Below are 16,654 nucleotides of genomic sequence, written 5' to 3'. Positions count from 1 at the left end.
TTTCACGGAGGTGTTTTTTTGCCCTGTCTCACCTAGCTGCCATCTTAGGTTCTTCCCTTCTCATTTTGAATGAACTCAAATGCTACCAATTGTATACACTAGGATAGAGGGCATCAGATCTTAGGAACCAAGGTTGCATGTCAAGATGTAAAGTGGCTATAGGGCATTTGGGATGAGGGGGAATATTTGCATCTTGTATAAATGGGCTGGTTCTATCTCTATCACTCCTCAGTGTGGCCTTACTTTTCTCCCTCCTTACTTCCCAACCCCATAGCCCCTCTTGTCTTCCCTCTTTAGCATCACATCAGTATCCTTTTGCAGCAAGACCACTTGGCACTACTCTTTGATTATCATGATGGGTCAAACTATTAGTGCCCTAGAGGTCAATGTCAGAGCCTAGGTTCTAAGCAGCCTCTTTTCAAAGAAGGGCAATTCCCACATCCACCCTGAACAGTTACATCCATAGAGGAGAATGCCTAAAGCTGTTCCCCAGGCACGATCAGTCACCCGGATGTAGGCTCCCTGGAATTACTTACTTGGTAAGAACTGCAATGAAGACATGCCTGACTTGAAGGCTGTGGGTCTTGCTTACCAAAGACCTTTTCTCGTTGTAACTAGGAAATAAGAGTGTTAGTTCCCAATATCCCTTTGTATTGTAAAAGCTGCTTCTGTACCTTGCCTTCCCAGGGTCATCAGGGGTCAGATAAGAAAAGGGTCAGAGATAAGCAATTAGTATGCAGAAGAGTTGACTGGAAAGTTTGTTAAAAATGCAGATTCTTGGGATTCCCCCTTGTTGATTCAGTTAGTCTAGGTGGCGTTGAGAAACCTGCATTTTAACAATCTCCCTCAGTGATTCTAATGCTGTGAGGCAGGAGGGTGCTGAAAATAACACTTGCAGAACCACTGATATAACCAGATTTTCTCAATCTTGGCACTACTGACATCATCTGGGGCCAGGTAATTCTCTTTTGTAGGAGGCTGTCCTGTGCATTACAGGATGTTTAGCAGCATCCCTGGCCTCTACCTACTAGGTGCCAGTAGCACACAACACCATACCCCTACCCCCAGTTGAGACAATCAGAAATGTCTCCAGGAATTGCCTTTGGGAGGCAGAACTGCCCCCAGAGGAGAATCACTTTCCAGCACCATACCCGACTCACCCCCAAACACAGAGGCTTTGCAGATGATACAGCTACTCGGAAGTAAATGAGCCAGAATTGAAACCGCAGACTCCCAGCCCAAGGGGCTTATTCCAGACCATACCATATTACCACTTTGGGTGAAGGAAGGAACATTTGAAATATCTTCTGATAACAAGAAGGGGAAGCCGAGTCACAACAGGGCACAGGTGCCTTTTGTCTGTTCCCTTCCTTCCTGGGAGTGAGGGAGGCAGATTTCTTCCAGGGCTACAGCCAGGGCCTGCTGTGATGCAGGCATTACTTACTTGGTGATCATCACAGCGATGTCTGCTGTCCTGTTTGGAAAGGCATTTTCCTCTAGCTGCCAAACTACTGAAAAGTTGGCCTATTTTAAAGGGGACAAGAAAATGGTCATTTGAGTCTTCTTTATGCCACTCCCAATTCAAATCCCTTTCTAATCACTAAACAAATATAAGAAACATCATAGCACCTCACATTTGTGTAGCACAGCATACTTCCACATCTATTTCATTTGAGCCTCTCAGTGTCCATATAGCAAAAGCAGGGCAGGCAGCATTGTTTGTGCCCACCAGCACAAAGATAATCAGTAGCAGATCAGGAACTTATCTCAGGACTAAAAACTTAGTGTAATGCTCCTCCCATACCACCCCTGCCTGACCAGGGTGAGCCAACAGTTTGTCTATGGCTGTATATTGGGAAACTCCCTCCCACCTCACCACCCCTCCTTTCAGAGCAAACTTATCAGTTCTAAGCACCCTTATGGATTGACTGTACAGTAAAGGGAAGTGAGGAGACCACAACTGGGAGATTCAGGTGAGCCTGGGATGTAGAAGACACCGATTCCAGGGTAATGAGACGAGCCAACCAATCAAAGCAGACTCACAGACAACCTCTTGAATATGGGGTGACCAATCTTGCAGTTCATGACCAGGATAGAAGCAATTGGCTTTGGGTCATCACACTGAATGTCTGGAGAGGGAGGCTGTTAACACAGAAAAAGACAATTCAAGAACTTGAAGGGCAAAAAAAAAAAAAAAAAAAAGGAGCAGTTTCCTTACACCAATTGAACAAACATCCATGGATTCTGTATATGCCAGGCATCCTGTCAGGAACTGGGAACACACACAAAATCAGACTTGATTTTCCTTACAAGTAGGGCAGGAGGGCTTAGTGGTAGAACAGTGAGGAATTTAAATACAAGCCCTAAAGAGTGGCTTTGTGAGAGATACAGAGAATACCAATGGAAAAAGAAATTAAGTTCAACTAGTAGGAATCTGTAAAGTCTTCCTGGGGAAGGAGAACTTGAACTGGGATTTGGACCAATGCAGATTGAACATACTGAGATGGCCAGCATAAGCCCAGGCACGGCCACCGCCTTTCTCAGCCATGGCTCTTCACCTGGACCACAGAACACATAAAATGATTTGAGTGTCTATTTTTTTAATCCTACCAAGGATGGTAAATAATGTTCCATTCTAGCTGCACAGGAGATAAGCTAATTCTTTTCAGATAATGGATGCTGTCCTAGCCCAGTTACCATCACTAACATGTAGTTGGGCAAAGTCAGGTTTATTAACTCACTGTAATGAGGAAAACTCCACCATGGTGAGTGGTGAGTCTTACCAAACAAAAGACAGAATTTTTAAAGAATTATGGGAAAGGATGGAACATAGGTGAAATTTAAATGAAAGGCTCAGAGCAAACTAGGGCTATGAGGAATGTGGTTAACATAGGGTCTGGACTGTGAACTGGACCCAGGGACCCAGGTCCTCGGAAACTAGAAAGTTAAGCTGGGCACAGAAAGTTTTATCTGAAGCTCTGCAACTTGGTTGGAAATTGAGGCTGTTTCTCTTTGTCAAAGTGAATTAAATTCTTTAAGCAAGAGTGAGATCATTTCATAATTACTGCTATAACTTCAAACAGCAAAGTGTCTGGTAGCCTATGATTTTAGGGAACAAAATTTCTCAGTGTTATGATACTTGTCAGCTGCAGGATGTTCTTGGGAGAAATATTGTTTCATATTATCTTTGCTGCTGGCTTTGTGTCTCTGTGATCCCAGCCTGATGAATGGTAGGGCAGAGTTTTACTTTCCCAAACCAAACTAATTCTTACTTTCTCAGTGACTTAGGGCATTAGAGCTTATTTATCTCTCAGAATCCTGGTTAAGAAGGGCGGGAGAATTCATGGAGATGGAAAGTAGGTTTCCAGGGTTTGGGATCGGGTGTGGGGAATTGATGCTTATTAGGAACAGAGTTTCTGGTTGGGGTGATGAAAAAGTTTTAGTAATGGATAGTGTTGATGGTGGCACAACATTGTGAATGTAATTAATACTACTGAATTGTATCTTGAAAGTAGATTAAAATGGGAAATTTTATATTGTATATATGTTACCTCAGTAAAAATGTGCTTAAAGAAAAAAAGAAACACTGCAGCCAGGGAGGGGTAATTTTGCAGCAAAAGCATGCCATTGAAGGTTTTGAGGCAGAGAATGTCATGATTGGAACCATGGCATATGGATGGATTGGAAGGAGGTCATCTAGTTAATAAACATTTATTGGACAGACCAGGATAAGCCTGGAGGCAAGGAGATCAGAGAGGAAGTTACCATTTAAAAAGTAATAATAATAAAGCAGGTATGCAGTAAAAGAAAGACATGAGTGGCATGTTTCAAAGTTACCCTCATAGTTACCTTTTGTATCCTCTTAAACTGTAAGTTTTTTGGGTATTTCAAAGCCAAGCTTGTCATGTAGGAATCTTCCCCAGAGTTAGTTACACTAATGTTCATGGTCAGCTCCTTCGTGAGACCCACCACCAATTCCTGCCTGCACAGGGTATAAGGATAAATTAAAATGTTACCAGTTTATTTTAATACATAAAACCCTGGATGCAATAAAATAGCACATTCTTAATCAACTTCTCAGATAAGCTGTCTGAAGGATACATTTAGCCTAGACCATCTTTCCCTCAACATAAGCAAACACCTGGACTATACCACCCCCTCCATTGATATGTGAGATGATAATTAAGGCTACCATTTATTTAGTGCTTGCCATGTTCCAGGGACTGTGCTAAATGCTTTGCATGCTCGATAATTGTCATAATAACCCTATGAAATAGTACAGTTATTATGGTTCTGTTTTACAGAGGAGGAAACAGAAGCCTAAAGAGGCTAAACTAATTTGCCTGAGTTCTACAGTTTGAGGAGGGAGTTGTGAGAATTGGGACCAAATCCTGTTTTTACCACCAATTCACTATGACCCTAGGCAAATCCATCCACTCGGCAGATATTTATTGAGTACTTGATGTGCCAGGTTGTCTGCTCAGCACAGGGGATCAGTGGTACAGAAGACAGACACTGCCTCTGCTCTAATAGAGCTTCACCTTTCTTGGCCTTGACTTTCCCATCCACAGGATAATGCCCCTTCCAATTCAAAGGCTTTGACTTAAGGCATGAATCTGTTCAGCCTGGAGAGGAGAAGACTTGAGGATATGGGGGAGCTTCCTTCTGACGGCTGAGGTACTGGTGTAGCCAGTATCAGTAGTTGAGATGTACAGAAAAATACATCAACAATGCAAAGACAACTTTTTAACCTTCTGAAATGCCCAAAGATGTAATCAATGATGCAACTCTGGGAAGTAATGAGACATGGTTTTTTTAAAATTATCACTCTGAAAAAATAAAAAATAAAAATAAATAAAAATAAAAACTATCACTCTGGCAGCTGAAAGAGGATAGATTGATTGGAGAGAGACAGGAGGCAGAAACCAGTTATACCTGAGAGATATCATGTGCCTGAAATAAGACAGTAGTAGGGGGGATGGAGAGAAGGGGTAGAAACCAGAGACTTAAGGCCGTACTGTGAACAGAGCAAAAAAGAGAGAGGAATCAAGGATGATCCTGAGTTACAGGTTGGGTCACTGAGAGGCGCTATTCACTGAGGCAGTGAATACAGGAGGAAGACCAACCAGGTGGTGGAAGACAATGGGTTCAGTTTGGGACAGAAGAGGTGCCTATAGTATAACAAGATGTTGAAATGTCAATTGGATATACTGTTCTAGAGCCCAGGAGGGAGATCTGAGAGTCATCAGAATACTTAACAGAGGTTCTTAACCTGAGGTCCAGGGATAGTTTCAGAGGGTCCTGAATGTAAAGATTTTGGTATGCACATGTGATCTGGGGAGAAAGGTCTGCAACTTTCTTAAGATTCGTTAGGGGATCCGTGTCCCCACGTAGGTGCCATAATACTTTTGAATATTTTTGCTACATATACTAGGGGGTGCTATAGGGCAAGCTGCATGTGCTGTGTCTATATCCCATAGGGGTAGTTCTTGGCTCTAAATTCCCTGTTGGAAACAGCTGCACCTGCTTGTTAGGCTGGATTCCAAAAGCCTCTAATGCCTTGAATTGAGTCCCCAGTGTTTGGGACAGGCAGGGCTAAGCCTGAACCACATCTGAACCACTATTTCTGCACATGTGTGTGAGGGGGTCACCCAGGATTCCAAGGGTCATGTTACACACACAGCACTGGTAACGAGAGCGCGCCCCATATCCAAAACCAAACTCATGATCTCTCCCTCCCCTCCCTGCCCCGGGAACCGTTCTTCCCAAAGCTTCCCCAATTCAGTCACTGCCAAATCCTTCAGTCTAGAATTCAGTAGTCCAACAGAACTTTTTGCAGAGATGAAAATGTTCTATAACTTTGCTCTCCGATACCACTAGCCATATGCGGGTACTGAGCACTTGAAATGTGGCTAGTGCAACTGAGAAACTACATTTTTAATTTTATTTAATTTTAATTAGTTTAAAGTTAAATAGCCAAATATACAAATATACAGAATAGAAAAAAAAATACAGTGGTTACTGTATCAGACAGCACAGTTCTAGATGCTCACAGGCTGAAACCTCTGGAGATATTTTACAGAGATTTCACCACATCCAATCTGTCGGCAAGTCCTGTGAGCTCTAACTTCAAAATACAACCACCTTCACTGCTACCACCCTAGCCCAAGCCACCATCAACTCCACTGAGGTATTTAATAGGTCCTTATTATCTATTTGCTCCTACCAGCTATTCTCAACTCAGCAGCCAGAGTGATCCTGTTAAAATGCAAGGTGATGTGCTTCCTGGCTTCCCAGCTCACAGTAAAAGCCTACGGAGCCCTAAATGACACCCCCACCCCTACCCCCATCCGCATTAGCTCTCTGACCTATTCTCCTACTACCCTCCCCTCCCTTGCTCCACTCCCACCACACTGGTGCCCTTGCCAGGCAAGCTGCCATCTCAGAGTATTTGCCATAGCTCTTCCCTCAGACACCAAAATAGCTTGTTCCCCACCTCCTGCTGTGCTGGCCAAAATGTCATCCTCTCAGTGATCCCTGCCCTAATCACCCTGTTAAAAATTGCAACTTCACCCCCATCAGCCCTCCCTCCCACCTTCCCTGCCTTATTTTTCTCCATAGTTGCATCTCATCAAAATACACTATATTATTTACTTAGTTATCTTTTCCCCCTAAAAGTTTCAGGTGGGCAGGGATTTTTTTTGCTTTTTTTCACCTGGCACAGGGTACATCCTCCATAAATATTTGATGAATTAATTAATTAATTTGGCCAGGAGGGAAGCCAGGGAAGATGTTACCCCTAATTGGAGTAGTCCTATGAGTGAGGGTCATGAAAATAGCTTGTCCAGGATGTCAAGAGACCTGGGTTCATGTTCACCAAATTGACACTGTGACTCAGGCAGGACCCTTAATTACTGAACCTCAGTTTTCTCATCTATAAAATGGGAATACAAATCTATCTTGCCTCCCCCTAGGGTGGCTGAGGATGCAATAAAGTATAAAATGCAAAACCCATTTGTGGGCAATGAGGGAAAGGGGGAGGAGGTGATCGACCAATCCTGATGAAGAGTTTGCCCAGGAAAGCCCTCAAGGGGAAGTTAATTGCAAAAACCACAAGGACTGGATCTGACTCACTGTGAGATGGTGGTGGCCACGTGTAACTCTGCAACACAAAACAGCGTATTGTTGCAGGCCTTCTCGTAGGACAGCTGTAAACAGACAAAGAGGGACAGGATCAGCCCAGGGACCCCACCATCTTCTCCAGAGGACATGCCTGCCTTGCTTACTCTAAGAAGGGCAACTCCAGGGATAGGAATGCTGACAGGCTGGGTTTGTGGAGATTGGATGAAAACAAACTAATTCAGAAAGTTACATTCGGTCCAAAAGTTCCAATCCAGGTTGAGAAACCAAATCTTCTAAAGACGCAAGGTCTATTATCCATTATGAAGGAAACATAATTCCAAATGGGAAATCTCTGCCATTAGCTCCCCAGTGGGCAGTGATCACTTCAGCAGCTTTATGCAAAAAGTACTACTGTGGGCTGGGGCTGGAATGGGAGCCCAGAGCTAGGAAGGAGACTTCCTATATCCTGGAGAAGGGAGACGGAATTTGCAGAAGTCAGAGCCTAGAGCTCCATCTGGCTAGGGCAATAGTTTTTTTGTGCAGGCTTTTTATTTTGTTTGTTTTATTTTGTTTTGTTTTTAATATAGCCAAATAGCCTGCTCTCTTTGATCCAATCCCAGTGAAAGAGAGCAGGGTTAAACCACCTAAGCTTCCAGCTAGAACTCATTTTCTGTAAACATCTAAATGCCTAATGCCAAATAATTTCTCCTCACCCATTTTATAGGTAGAATAATTTTTTAAACATTTCTTTGCCAAACCATCATAGTTATAATTGATTATGGTAAGAATCATGAATGGATGTAAAACAGGATATGTAAATAACCTCAAAGTATCTCCCCATAAAATACTTATAATTACAAAGGGAACTATCACCTATAATGGGACAAATCAACATTATGTGCCTCCTAATACGATGCACTGGGGACACAACATCACTTCAGTGATATTCCTGCCAAAAATTCGTAATTTGAATCTAATCATGAGAATATATCAGACAAACCCAAATTGAAGAACATTCTACAAAATAACGTTTGCCCTGTGCCCTTCAAAAATGTTAAGGTCATAAAAGACAAAGAAAGATTGAGGAACTGTTCCAGATTAAAGACACTAAAAATAAATGGCAACAAAATGCAATGAATGATCCTGGACCTGAATTTTTTTTTTTTTCCTTTTGCTATAAAGGACACTAAAAGGCCAACTGGAGAAATGTGATTAAGGTTCTGTAGAATAGATAATAGTATTTTATCAATATGAAAATTTCCTTATTTTGATCATTGTACTGTGTATGTGTGTGTGTGTGTGTGTGTGTGTGTGTGTGTGTGTGTGTGATAGAAAGAGAGAAAGAATGATAAAGCAAATATGGTAAAATGTTAACATTGGGGAGTTTGGATTAAAAGAACATAGGAATTCTTTGAACTATTCCTGTAGCATTTTGGTAAGTCAAATATTTCCAAATTGTTTTTAAAAACAATATACATAATTAGCAATAATCTATGTATCACAAAAACTTTATTGCATTAGTTCTAATTTTTTAAATCATCTAACTTGCTATCAATACCAAGTTTAAGACTTCTTTAAAAAATAATACACTATTATAATTGAAAATAAAATCTCTTCACTTAAAAAATTAAGATGACAACCTTTGCTCATAGGAAGCCTGATTCTCCTTCTTCCTGGGCAGATAAGCAGCAGAACAGTCACCCCAACTATGTTGTTTTCCTATTTTATTTACTATTTGTGACTGGTATATTGGGTACTGATGAAAACTGAAGCTAACAGTTTATATAATTCAATTAATATAGAGCATTATTGTAAAAATATGGGACAGTCATGAGGGTCCTATGATTACCCTGAAATATACTTTATGTTACCTGAAACTTTTCTGTGCCAGCATGAACTACTTTTGACTTTTTTCATTTTCCTTGAGACTCAATTCATTCCAATTGACTGGAATGATTACTTTTTAATGCTCACATTGTCACTTTGTTCCTACTGGTTTTTCTATACTCTATGAAACTAAATGGAGATCAACAGAATAGCCTGGATAGGAGCAAAAGCACAGGCTCCAGAACCCTGACTGTTTCCTTCCCCCTCTGATTTCCCTTCACCATGAAAAAAAAGTCTCCCGTGGCACTGCCTGCCTGTCTTCACTGCGTGGATGGGCACTAGAGGGAAACGTTAGGGGGCAGGTTTGGTGCCTGAAGGCCCTGGGCAGGGGGGTAGGCACATACACCAAAGGGCACCCACACAGGACCCTCCCCACACTGCCATCAGAGATCCTTCTCAAGGGAGGGCCCCAGGACACAACTCATTCATGTGCTGCATTAAATATGCAACAAGCACTTTTTGTGAACATAAACGAATTGACCCTGGGGGGTGATTTGGAGACCTGCTACCCACCAGGAGGCCTGGGGCAAGTTAATACCCTCGTAGGGGCTCAATTTTCCCATTTGTACAGTGAGGGGCCCAATTGCTGTTGGAAGGCCCTCCCAACTCTAACACTGTTGGAAGTCAAGGGAGCAGGTCCTTTTTTGGGATGACCCCCCAGAAGGGGGGCAGAGTCACCTGGAAGATGGCAGAGGGCTCAGTGTAGAGGTCCAGGATGGGGTGGAGATGGTCCCTGTGGCCAGTGAGGGTCTGGAGTTGATAGCTGACCTTGAGGCTGACGTTGGAGAAGCAGTCCTCCTCACAGAGCTGCAGGGTCAAGGAAGGCAGGGTTCAAGTTGGGTGTGGGGCAGAAGATGACAAGGAGAATGCTTCTAACTTTGCTGTAGTCATAATAAGAAACAATGAGTGAGGAGTTGGAAGTCCTAAGCATCTTCCAGATAAGCCAAGCTGGAAGCAAACTTCCTTTGACCAAGCTGCTAAGAGCTTTTGAAAAATCTTTTTTGATATGCCTATGGCCTTGCAAATCATAACTTCTCATGGTTCCCATTACAATCATCAGGCACTAAGAACTGGCTTGGACTTCATTCAGAGGCCAAATGGAAGCTACTGAAGGGAAGAGACATGGTCCTGTTTGTGTTTTACAAAGCAACATGGAGGACATATTAGAGAGGTAAACACTGGAGATGAGGAGGTCACTCCTCCCAAGGCTTGTACCACGATCCAGGCAGAAATGTAAACTCATGTATTATGCTTCCATTTGCCATGCTTTGTTTAAACAAACGTTTCTGCCATCATAAGAGCTTTGAGCACATGAACATAAGTGAGTATGAATCCCTTGTGGAAAATTACAGTAGAGCTTTTATTTAAGGAAGGCCCTAGATTGGCTAGAAACCTTCCTCATCCAATTAACAATCATCTTGGGAACAGATGTCTAGCCAGAAGCATAATTCATGAGTTTGTTTATTGGAATAAACAATTTATATAAGTGGCAAAGTTCTAGGCCCTGTCAGGCTCTGAGTCTTGACAAATACATTTTTTCATGCCTTGGATAATTTGCCAGGAGTAAATCTTCCTAAAATTTGTCATTTCTACCTTTTATTTGTTCCTTTTTTTTTTTTTTTTTTTTTTTCTCCTGATGCTGACTCCTAAAAGGGCCCTTAGCCTCACTTCTACTGTCAGGTGAGGTTAGATAACATGGGAAAGGGACAGCTGTTACTCCTGACTTATCACCAAGAAAAATGTCAGCAATGAGAGCATTTCCCTTTTTGACCAGGTTTCTAGGAAGCTCAGAGATATACAGTCCAATTTCAGGAGATTTTTGAAAACTTGGGTTTCTAGTATAATCATCTCTATTTCTCATGACATTAGGTGGTTCTAGATCTAGTATCATTATTTTAATTGCCTTATGTGTATGCATGGGTCTGTATCCTTCATTGCAAATACCTCATATCTTCTCTCAGTGACACAAACCACTCTGGACTCTCTTCTAACCCCCTCTTACTTACCTCTCCCTCTGTGGGGATGAGCAAGAGATTCTCACAAAGACGTGACCCACTGTTCCACTCCCTAAAGTAGCTCAGACAAGTTTTTGTGTCTGAACACTGCAGCCTTTTCCTCTGCTTCTTCACATCTATGTCCACTGTGAAGCGAAGAGACGACTCTCTGAGGCCTGGGAATGAAGACCAGACTTTCCTGATGAGGCTAGGATGGGCAAGCCCAGACAGAGGGGCCCCCAATCTCCCTGAAGTTCCTCTGGGCCCGTCCTGAATGGTTTTCCCATGCTGACACTTCTTTGGGGCTGGACTCCCACATGTCTTCTTCATTTCAAAGGAAATTTTCTCATGGCCTCCCGGCCCCTAGCTAGGGACCCTCAGTGCATCAGTCCCAAACCCAGACCAGCACATTCCCAAGGCTGAGGCCACCTTCCTTATGGAAGGAAGGAGGGTTCTGGGAGGAGGCCGACACTGGGGAAGAAAACAAGTTGAAGGAAGAAGAATACAAACAATGGAGAGAGAAAATGAAGTGCAAAACAAGGATGGCAGAATTGGAAGCACCTTGGAGATCACCTGGGCCAAGTCCCTTATTGTTCAGAACAGAAACTAGGGCCCAGAGAGGGAAAGACCCCTGCCCAGCATCACATGGCCACACAGCAGCTGCCATTCAGGCACTATACCCTGAATCTTGCAGCTATACAACTGGCTCAGCCTGTCATTTTCTATCCTAGATTCAAAAACAGTCTCCTTCTGAGGCAAAGCCACCCCTCCCCAGGAGAGGGCTCTCTGAGTTCTGAGAAGCAGAGACAACCCAGGGATTACCATTTGGAGATGAACCCTTGGGGACTGTTGCTGAGGGATTAATCTGGAGGGGAGCTCTTGGGCTGCCAGTAATTAGATGGGCCATGAAAGCCGTGCCCACCTTCTGCCTTGGGAAACAGTCCCTAGTGAGGGTCAGGTAAGGGGGTGTAAAGGGAGGCCAGGTTTCCAGCTCATCCAGTTCCACCTGAGCCGGGAAGACTTGAGAGGAGGGGAGGAGAGAGGATGAGGATCAGAGAGAAAGAGGAAGGGGGAGAACTGGAAACAGGAAGGTCCAAAAAGGAGAAGAGGAAAGAGAGTGTTCAGCCAGGATCCCAGACCCTTATGCCCCTTCTTTGGCCAAGGCACTTCTTAGAAGCCCCTGCACACACACGTGCACGCACGAGGGCACAGTTCCAGAGACCTGCAGAAATGGCTGCCTTTTTCTGAATCCTCTTCTTCTTTCAGAAAGTCAATACTTCAACCCTGACAAAGGGACCCAATTCCTCTCTTCTCAACAGGGTCAGATAAACCCCTTCACCATGTAGACGCAACTCAGACCACCCTTTCCTGGGGCAGTTCATATTTAACGGATCCTAACACAGCTTATCTCTAACAGAGGGATTTCAAGCCAGAAGATTTCACACCCCCACCCCATACACACCAACACCCACACCCACACCCACACAGGCCTCTTTCCCTTCCCCTTATATAACCCAACTAGGGATGACCACAACCTAGGCTGCCTGTTACCTGTGTCACCAGCTGGGGTGGCAGAGCTGACTTCAAAGCACAAATGTACATTCACACTGTTGTTGAAGTCAATGGGCAGTGCCCTGGGGGTGAAGGTCATGGACACCTTCAGGTGAACCACAGGTCTTGAGCTAAACCAAGACAGCAAATAGGACCATGAGAAGTGACCATAGGGCTCCTTGCTCAGTGCTTGGCTGAGCTTCATTCATCCAATGAATATTTATTGAATATTGCCAATATGCTCCGTGCTGTTCTGAGTCCTCAGGATTCAGCAGGGAAACAGACAAGGTCCCTGCTCTAGTGGGAAAGCAGAGAACAGGCAAATAAGCAAACAGGAAAATACTGTGTAGTGGTAATGCTATGATCAAAATAAAACAGGAAAAGGTAATAGAGACTGGGGGCCACTTAGATTGGATGGTCAGGAAAGGCCCCACTGACAAGGCATTTAAGTTGAGATCTGTTAAAAAGAAAGAGCCAACCATGCGAAGATCTGGGAAAAGAGCATCCCAGGCAAAGAGAACAGCTAGTGTAAAGGGCCTATAGCAGGAAAGAAACTGGTTTGTTTGAGGAACACAAAGGTCAGTGTGGCTGGAGCATAATCAGTGAGACAGAGGATATTAATAGGAGAAGGGAATGGAGGGGTGACAGGGGAGAGCCTGTAGGCTCTGTAGATTTCACTCCAAGTGGGGGCCACTGAGGGGTTTTAAGCAGAAGAGCAAAGGACTCACTCTGGCTGCAGTTTGGTGACTAGATCATAGGGAGTGGAAACACGGAAGAATGCCATGGCAGTGGCCCAGGTTAGAGCTGATGGTGTCTTGCATTGCAAAGCAACAGTAGAGATGGAGAGAAAAGGATGGATTTAGAGATATTTTAGAAGCAGAGTCAACAAAACCTTGCTGATGGAGTGCCTGGGGCAGGAAAAAGAGGATTCCAGGATGACTCCTAGGTTTTTGCCCTGAACTTTTGGGTGGATGGCGGTGCTATTTGCTGAGATGGGAAGATTGGGAGAGGGGCAGGTTGGAGAAAGCGGGGTGGGTGAGAATAGAGCTCCAATTTAGACGTGTTTACTTTGAGAGGCCTGGGAGCAATAGCCAGTAAGGGTGTTCAGTAGACAGGCATGTCTGCAGATGAGTGGAGAGGACAGGGCAGAGAGGGAATCCATCAGCATATTTACAGCCACTATTTATAGCCATGGGACTTGATAATTCACTTAAAGATGGAGCCCAGAAGCTTTCAAATTCATCATCATCATCATCATCATCTCCATCATGGATGCTAAGCACTTTGCATACAGTCCTTCATTTAATCCTGTGAGGTAGACTCTGTTATTATTTTCATTTATAAATGAGAAAATTAGGACCTAAGAAAGTTAAATTACCTGCCCAGTGCACACAGTTGCATGACAGCTGAGGTTCAAACCTAGAGCCTGCGCCCTTAGCCACTGCACTTACTCCCTCCCATGAGGGAGGGAAACATTTATGTCAGGGGAACAAATGAGGCAGGGCCTGGGACCCCAGAAGGCAGGGCAGACCCCTACCAGAGCACAGCTGCTCGACCCAGAGTGCCCACGGTGATGTCAACAAGGCCGTCGCCACTGAAATCTAAGCCACCAGCCACGGACATGCCGAAGTAGCGGAGTCCTGGGGCCACTGCTGAGGCTCTGATCCACTGGAGGTAGGGAAGAAAAAGAACCTTTTAGTCCTATTCAAATCAGCATGATGAGGCACAGTCCCACCCCAGGGAGCCCTCAATCTAGCCAGAGGAAAGAGAGGAGCAAGGCTTCCTGGAGGAAGTGCATTGGAAGGGGCTGAAAGTGCAGGTAGGAATTGACAGGAGAGAGGAGGGCAGGGTCCTCCTGGCAGAGCAGCCAGAGTAAGCAAAGCAGGAGGTGGGGAAAGAGCAGAGTCCTCAGAGGGGCGAGTGTGTGTGTGTGTGTGTGTGTGTTGGGGCAGCGGGGACAGGGGAGCAGGAGGAGATCTGGGTGTGATGGGGCTTGATGCAGGACTGAGGCCAGACCTGTAGTAAGGGTGGAGTGTGGCATCAAAAGTCTTTTTGAAGAAGCATAATCAGAATTGCATTTTAGAAACGCAGCTAAAGACACAGGGTGGAGGGTGGAGGGGAAGCAGGAGGCTGGGGTAGGAGTCCAGGGGAGGGGCCACAGGGCCTGTGCTGGAGCAGCGGGGCAGGCATGGAGGGTGATTTGGGAGTGAGCTGGAAGGTAGACTCATTAGGACCTGGGGACTGACAGGCCATGCAAGGTGAGGAAGAGGCTGAAGTGTGGCGCTTGTCCCAGGTTTCTGGTCTGAGTGATGGGGGTAGTGGGGAGCAGCAGTTTTCAGGGTGGGGATGTTTTCTGCTGGGCAGGGTGAGCATGAGATTCCTGCGGCCGTCCAGGTGAGGTGTTCAGGAGGCAGCTGGAATTCAGGACTGATGTTAGAAGGGAAAGAGGAGTTGGCGGAGAGTGAAAGTACCCGTAAAAGATGTAGCATGCGTGACTGGCAGTGGAGCCCTGAGGGACAAGAATTAAGGCATGGAGGGGCTGAGGGTGGGACAGGAGCCAGAGAAGGGACAGAAAGAGAGGAAGAAGGGCCCTGGGGTAGGTCCATGGTCAGGAATATCAAAGAAGGAGGGAGATCAAGTCAAGGGGTAGATGGACATTGCATAACCTCTCCCCCCACTGTAAGGGTCTGGGGTGAGGTGCTGACCTGGATCCTCCAATGGGGCCGCATGATTTCTTTCCCTCACTGTGTATTCCCAGCCCCCTGAGGCCTCCCCCACACTTAGTACTGGGCCTGACATAGGGTTCAGACATCATGTCTGGAGCAGGTCAGAACCCCAAAATAGAGGCAGGGGAGAGGTGGGCACTGTGAAGCTCTGCGGGTCACCTGCGAGGGGCTGGCAGAAAGGCCGTCCCAGCGTCCATTGTAGATGTACACGCTGCCGAAGCTGGTGCCATCGTCTGCCCCAAAACCCTCCAGGGGGGCCCCGATTGCCACATCTGTGAGCTTATCCTGACTGATATCTCCCACCGCCGCCATGGCAAAGCCAAACCGGGCATTGGTGAATCCCGGTTGCCCACTCAGCTTGCGTGCCAAGGAGAAGGAACCATCCTGTAAAGCAAACAGGTAGCTCAGACCTCAAAAGAGGGGCACAGGGTGCCCATCCCATTACCACCCAAGGGGGCATGCTCCCTGGGCTGGTTGATTCTGATTCCCCAGCAAGTTCTCTAAGGCTCAGAAAAAGCAAGGGACCTTCCTAAGGTCACATAGAGAGCCAGTGGTAAGGCTGAGACCCTCCTGCCTTGCAGTTCAGGACCTAGAGCCCACCCCACTCTGCTCCCACCACCATTAGGACTGGCCATTGGAAGGCTTGTGTTCCTGTCTTGGCTTCACCACACACTTGCTATGTAAACTTAAGCAAGTCTCAACAACACTGAGCTTCAGCTGCCTCATTTGTAAAAAGGAAGAGACAGCTCTCCCATGGTTATTGTAAGAAACAAGTGAGATCCTGGACAAAATGTGCTTTGTCAGCTGTGCAGCTATAGGGGACATTATCATCAGCAACTGCCCGTGGATGCGGAAGGTGGGGTTGTGGAGTGGCTGCCCCACCTGGTAGACATCCAACGTGAAGCACCTCCCTCCCCATCACTGCCCACCCTCTGGGGCAGCACTCTCCCAGCCCCCATCACCTTTGCACCAGGCTGAGCACTCAGCGCCTCAGTGAGCTGGCAAAGATGAAGTCCCCCCACCTGTTCATTCAAGCGGTACACGTAGACTCTGCCTTCTTCCCCACGAATGTGGTAAAACGGCGCAGCCACCAGCAAGAAGTCAGTGGTCCCATCCATGTCGATGTCCACGGGGCACAGCTCAGAGCCAAAATAGGACCCCATCTGCAGCCCAGGAGAAACTCAGCTCACTGGGAGTGCTGGGGAGGGCCCCCTGTACACGGGAAGGCTAGACAACCACGTTTGGGTTATTCTGTATCAATTTGTTTACCAGAGTAACACAGGGGAGAGGGTGAGCAGCCAGATCCCCCACACTAGAGGAAACCACCTGGGAATCAGACATGCAGAGGCCGGGCGGGGCTCCTGAGTACTGCCT

General features: G+C 45.7%; 1 protein-coding gene across 1 annotated transcript in view; it reads right to left on the bottom strand.

The window, feature by feature from the left end:
- The window catches only part of ITGAE (integrin subunit alpha E), a 94,347-nt gene that overhangs the window by 37,369 nt on the left and 40,324 nt on the right, over nt 1-16,654 (bottom strand). The window contains 12 exon segments of the mRNA XM_037810646.1: nt 537-614; nt 1,445-1,524; nt 2,044-2,142; nt 3,850-3,982; nt 7,135-7,208; nt 9,688-9,816; nt 11,016-11,179; nt 12,555-12,685; nt 14,092-14,222; nt 15,440-15,664; nt 16,303-16,403; nt 16,406-16,443. Coding sequence (XP_037666574.1) covers nt 537-614; nt 1,445-1,524; nt 2,044-2,142; nt 3,850-3,982; nt 7,135-7,208; nt 9,688-9,816; nt 11,016-11,179; nt 12,555-12,685; nt 14,092-14,222; nt 15,440-15,664; nt 16,303-16,403; nt 16,406-16,443 — 1,383 coding nt within the window.

Source organism: Choloepus didactylus, chromosome 18, assembly GCF_015220235.1.
Source record: "Choloepus didactylus isolate mChoDid1 chromosome 18, mChoDid1.pri, whole genome shotgun sequence".
Taxonomy (NCBI): Eukaryota; Metazoa; Chordata; class Mammalia; order Pilosa; family Megalonychidae; genus Choloepus; species Choloepus didactylus.
This window is presented reverse-complemented; position numbering and strand designations above follow the sequence as displayed.